This window comes from Aplysia californica, unplaced genomic scaffold, assembly GCF_000002075.1.
Source record: "Aplysia californica isolate F4 #8 unplaced genomic scaffold, AplCal3.0 scaffold00601, whole genome shotgun sequence".
In the NCBI taxonomy this organism is placed as follows: domain Eukaryota; kingdom Metazoa; phylum Mollusca; class Gastropoda; order Aplysiida; family Aplysiidae; genus Aplysia; species Aplysia californica.
The window spans coordinates 301,422-307,810 of NW_004797871.1; the positions used below are offsets into that span (position 1 = coordinate 301,422).

At 39.3% G+C, this 6,389-nt stretch overlaps 1 protein-coding gene across 3 annotated transcripts in view; it reads right to left on the reverse strand.

Moving 5' to 3' along the window:
• Positions 1-2,997: 2,997 nt before the first annotated feature.
• Positions 2,998-6,389, reverse strand: part of LOC101855902 — a 36,809-nt gene continuing 33,417 nt past the window's right edge. For all 3 annotated transcript variants that reach the window (XM_005107411.3, XM_005107412.3, XM_005107413.3), the window contains exon 13: positions 2,998-6,225. In XM_005107411.3, coding sequence (XP_005107468.1) covers positions 5,994-6,225 — 232 coding nt within the window. In that variant the 3' untranslated portion in view covers positions 2,998-5,993. The remainder of the gene's footprint in view (positions 6,226-6,389) is intronic.

Below are 6,389 nucleotides of genomic sequence, written 5' to 3' on the forward strand. Positions count from 1 at the left end.
GGGGGGGCAATTTCTCGTTAATTTCGCTACTGAAACGCTACACTGTACACTATTACCATCCACATTTCTTTGACCTAGCTATCCAAAAACGCTTAAGATCAAAACCGTGGATGGCTCGCGAGTGCTCTGATGTCGTTTGCTCCTTCTTTCAAATAGGTATCATTCTATCTCTCCTCCTTCTTGTTGGTGTTAGTTACTCTCTTGTAAGACTTCTAATTTTCGGCACTTATATGACCACGTTGTCTTGCAATTGCCCTCGTTACAGCTGTTGTTTTTACTGCTGCTGTTGCTAGTGATTACTGCTACGAAACAATCAAAGGAGAAAACACAAACAGATTCAAACGGAAAACGACCAGGAAAAGTAAACGGACAGCGAGCTAGAACAACAATTAAAATAGGCACATGGAATGTCAGCGGACTTGGAGACAAAGAACCAGAAATAGTGAATTTCATGGAAAGAAAGAAAATAGCAATCATGGGCTTGTCAGATATATAAGGAAGAGAGGCAACCACAGCAAGCTGACTCATAAAGGTTACCTCCTGATCTGGAGCGGAACACCTGAAAATGAGAGAGCCAAACAAGGTGTACCTTTCATCATACACCCAGCCAAAATGTATACAATCTATGAAATCAATCAGATCTCAGAGGGAATAGTGAACATAAAACTCATAGAGAGTGGCAAAACAACAACGAACATCCAGACATACGCTACCTTTAACGACAGCTATACAGAGGAAGATAGACAATCATATTTCCAAGACCTGAGTGACCATATTAACACCATCAAGAAAAAAGAAGATACCGGTATATTTATCTTGGGAGACTTAAATGGCAGAGTTGGACGAAGAAGAACCACTTGGGAAGAGTACTTGGGACCCCACAGCGATAACGATTCAGACTGCAACGGCAATACTAAACCTATGCGCTGAGCACGACATGATGATTACGAACACATTTTTCCAACATAGACAAAGCCAAATCAAGACCGGGTACAAATGGAGTGACCTGAACTACCATGCATCACAAATTGATTTCATCCTGAAGCGCAGAAAACAAAGAAAGACATACAGCCAAGGATTCAAGACCGGTTCCAAACTACATCATCGACACGGACCACAGACCTACTCTCACAGCCAACAATGTAAAGCAAACAAAGAAGAACAGGGGAAAAACCACGACTAACCGTAGAAATTTGGAAGAACCAAACATCAAGAAAGCAGTCGAGGATGACATTACCAAGGAGTACAATACACTGTCACCTGAGATCAAAGACAAAGAAGACGAACGGCAAATATTTAAAAAATCCCTGTCAGAAATACTGAAAAACAGTTGTGGCACCAAACGAATATGTGGAAACAAAGGCAGAACAACATGCTGGTGGAATGATCAAACCAAAGAAACAATTAGAATGAAAAAGAAGAAATTCAATAAATGGCAGAAGTCAAAGACCGAAGAAGACTATATATAATACATGAAAGCGAGAAGAGAGACCAAAATAATCATCAAAACTGCTAAAGAAAATGCACGGAAAATATATGGCGAGAAACTGACCAAAATCTGCAAGGAAAGCCCAAGAGAATTTTATAAAAGTGTGAAGAGCATGCGGGTAAGGAAAGAGCCATACAACCCGACATGCATTATAAACGACAAAGAGGGAAACGCCATTCTCGGCAAACATGCCATTAAGAAAAGATTGGAAAATTACTTCCAAGAACTACTCAACCCAGACGCTTGCCACGCACAAGAAGAGTTCCAATCATCATATTATGGAGATCAAACAGAACCACCAATACTTCCCAGTGAAATCGAAAAGGCACTCATGACCAGCCCCAAGAACATAGCCCCAGGACCAGATGACATCACTGCGAAAGCCAAAAGAGCTTGTGGAAACACCGGTATACTGTGGCTGAGGCGAAATTTCAACAGAACCTGGGAGCAAATAAAATGCCAAGAAGACTGGCACTGGCAGACAACCATAGTGGTACCTTTATGGAAAAAAGGCAATAAACGCGACTGCACAACATACAGAGGCATCTCCTTGTCAAGCCACTCAGGGAAAATATACGTAAAAATACTAGAGCAGCGCATAAGACCTATTGTAGAGAGAAATCTGAGCAAAGCTCAGTTTGGATTCCGAAAGGGAAGAGGATGCACGGATGGTGTATTCGCATTATGACAGATATGCGAGAAAACAACCAAACACAACAAAGAATCCAACATCGTCTTTATAGACCCAAAAAAGGCTTTTGACAGAGTAAACCATGCATAACTCTGGAAGACACTCGAAAAGTAGGGCGCCAGAGGAGAAATGTTACATAAAGTCAGAGCTCTATACACCAACAGCAGAGGCTCAGTAAGAACGAAGGAAGGCAATACAGACTGGTTCAAAGTAAGATCTGGAGTACGACAGGGATCCGTTCTATCTCCCCTCCTGTTTATAATATAGGCCCTATATGGACACAATAACGCAAGACACAAACCAAAGCCCAGAAAGCCTAAATGAATTTCTGTTCGCACACGACCAATGTCTTATTCATCATGACCAACAAAGCCTCCAAAATCACACTAGCGAACACAACAACAACTGTGAGAAATTCAACACGAAAATAAGCATATCAAAACACAGAAGTTATGAAAGTGAGCCGAAATCATAGTCCCCTGAACATCCATGTCAATAGTACACAACTGGAACAGGTGAAGGAGTTCAAGTATCTTGTCAGCACTTTTTCTGAAAACGGGTCCATAGACAGAGAAATAGAAATGCGAACTCAAAAAGCCAAGGCTGTCACCTATTAGCTCGCACCCCTCCTATCTCATCCAAACATCTCCATGGCTTATCACCTCAATATTCATACCAAGACTATGTTATCAGTGCCAGACCTGGACTTTAAGCAAAACCCAAGAAAGCAAAATCACCGCATGCGAAAAGAAAACATGTCTCCGCAAAACCCTTAACATCACAAGACGAGAAATGCGAAAAGAACAACAAAACAGCACCAAATTCAATATCTCTTTATTGAAAAAAAAATATTTCCATTAAATAACAACATTTTTTAGTAAGTATGACAACTTTTTATGGCAGAATAACCACAAGGGGTTCTTATTCTTAGTTAGCATCAAACATATGCCCAAGAACCAAAGCAACAAGTAAAAATAGCTGTTAATGTGATGAAAAAAATAAAGATTCCTTCATTATTTTTATCTCCCATGAACTGTCCAGACAATGCTCTCTACATTCTACTTTCAAGACCTCAACTCCAATGGGAATCTGTTTATACTTATGTACATCTATGTACATGAGAGAAGTGCAAGATGCTAATTGTTCTCTTAACTTAACTCTCAAGTTTTAATAATAGTTCATAAAGCTTAATCAAAATTTTGTACACTAAGGGCATGCTCCCAAAGGTAATAAATTCATCAACCCAACAGACGCAGATTTCTTATCTTTTCCATACTTATATTGTCAAGAAAGAGTAATAAATTGCAATAAAATAAAAAAGTTTCTTGGTCTGTTTCATTAACAAACAAGAGACAGTCTTTTAAAAATAGTGTCCAAAAAAAAAAAAGAAAAAAAAATGAAATTAGATAAATAAAACCACACACATTCACTTAATTAATACACAAACATGAGTTCCGTCTGTAATTTAATCCTTTAAAAAAGTAACTACCTAACAGACAGTCTTCTCTCCCCCTGATCATATGAAACAAAAAATTCTTTCTGACAAAAATTGTACACACGTAACAAAGAAAAATCAGATATAAACACAATATAATTTCTTTCAAATAAGAAAATAAAGTCCAACAAAACCCAAGTTCTACAAATGCAATATCATGGAAGGGGTAAAAAAAGAATTTAACCCCCCCGACAATTCATCAGAAAGAACCCACAGACCAGCAGGACCAAGTACACTACACTCAGAAACAGCTAGGACCAGGGGAATCATGGAAATCAGGGAACACTCAACACATTTGGGGAAAATCATTTGGAGCTGCCCACAACCCTTGGAAAGAGTCCTTCTCTTCAGTCTTTGTCCAGGCAATCGGAAACCAAGGGAACTCCCATACTGCAGTCTGACCTTCGTAGGTATCCAAACATGTCAAGTTTAGGGACAAAACTGACACAAAATTTTATTGCTTGAGGACAAGTTTCCCCAAACAATAAGTAGATGCAAAACGAGGAGTCGATCTTCATTCACTTTGTAATGATCAGCTATCTGGGCATTATCTCTTCTTTGAAGATGATATGACATATTTTGTTTCTCATTCTGATTATGACTTTCCTTTTAACCCATTGCACCCGAGTATACTCGTAGTTGCCGCCCGCTTCAGCCCACTGAGCTATGACAATAGTCGTATCAAAATACCAGTCAACAAAATCGAGTCGGAATCACTTATCCAGGTTTCTATAGAAAATAATAGGTCGCTTCTAGCTTGTAAAAACTTTGGCTAGCTTGTTCTGACCCAGTTTTTCGCCAAGTACGAGATAATTTTGTTGTTTTGTCACATCACCGCAGATCATGGCAAGAAAGCGAGCACTGAAATCTTCATGGACAAGAAGAAGAAAAAACAACCACAAAAAACATGTGGCCTATTTTTGAGTTTGTAAAATACATGAACCATGTTTTTAATTTTGATCTAGACCATAGCTAGATCTAGACCAGAGATTTACTATAAGTTGCTAAGGGTGAATCGAGCGGTGATGAGTCGCAATCGGACGAAGAATATATTTTTTTCTCTGCTCTTTCCTTCTCCTTTCTCTCTAATAAAATTAAAATAACATTTTAAGTAAAATCTAAAAGGAATTTCATATATTGAAAGCTTAGATAGTTTAGGCACAATGCGTGTCTAACGTTAGTGTGTCGAGTTCAGACCAATCTTTTCCCCCACTCGCGGCAAGCCAGGTGGACACAAGTGCACTGCTCACGGCAACACAGGGTGAATAGGGTTAAGATGGTGTAAATAAATAATGAAGTCTTTGGATTTTATATAGGAAGCATTTCCGATTGAGCACCTTCTACAAATTTGTGGAAAGGTCTGGCAAAGACAGGCGTGGATTTACATAGTGACAAATCTTTTAAGCATGGTGAGAGCGCTTTTTTTTTAAAAAGGTCAAGAACTTAGAGTTAATACATTTATAGCCAATGTGCTGTTTAAGTTTTGAAAATTTAAGAATATTGTTCTGTTAAATCTACAGCAACTAATAAAAAATTAAGTTAATTTCTTTAGCCTTATTGGATATTCTCAGTGCAGAATAATATGACCTTAAAAAAAACGGGCAATAAGATCAGGGATTTTGAGGATAAAATGTATTATGGACTGGCAACAAAAAAATCTTTCCCGACTTTTTATCATCTTTTAAGTCATTTTACACAACCAGATAGAAAAGCATCCATACCATTTGAGTCTAAAATCCTCGAGGGGAAAAAAAATACAGATATGGCAAATCTCGAACTGAGTGTCATCTGCAGGAATTGGCTTGATTTAAACATGTGAGCAGTAAAAGTTCACAATTTTTTCTTGCTAAAATTCAACACTTTACTGTACGCAAAATGAGGACAAGATGAAAGGCAAAGCAACTGGTCACCTGACATGACAACAGGAAGGGAGAGGTTATCTTTCAGGAACAATTGGTAAGATTTAGTCCCTGCATTTTTAGCTTCTGGATGTTAGACAAGTTCATAACAAGCTGAGCGATATCAGCCAGCAAAATGTAGCGAGTCACCAAGATTGACTGTGAAATCTGCATGGTCGGCAAACTTACGCCCCTACCCCTTCTCTATTTTTAGTTTCCGTATGTTGGATAACTGAATACCACCAGTGTGAAGGGTGGGAGGAGGGGAGGCTACAGCATCACAGAAAGCTGAATAAGTCACCAAGATCGACTGCCAAATCTGCAAGCCAACACAGTCAGCTGATTGTTGCAATAGCAGATCTCTTCAGGCTCAGAATTGCCAATTGGGGTGCCCTTGGTTTCCGCAGTTGCGGGCAGAGATTAAGAGAAAACCTTCTCCTCCTCTGGTTTTGACACCCATTTCCCATAACCTAACTGTTGAAACTTCTCAAACATCAATATCTTGGCCTGAAGGAAGTCCTGGCTTCTTCGCTTGGCCTGCAGATAGTTGGGGTTTGAGACCAGCCCCTCTTGGCCGAAGTGCTGGCATGTGGCCTTGAACATGTTGTACAAATCCGATTTAGAAAGTCTCGACTTTGACGTTTCAGATTCACTGCAGAGGAGAAAAAAAAAAGGTCATTCAATAGAGTGTTGTGGCATGACTATTTCAGCATTTGTTTGAGTCAGTCTGCGGCTGAGCACTTAGACAACAAAATGATGGTCATTTAGCGCAAAGGAAAAAGCATGACTGATAAGGCAGAAACAACAGAGAGAGAG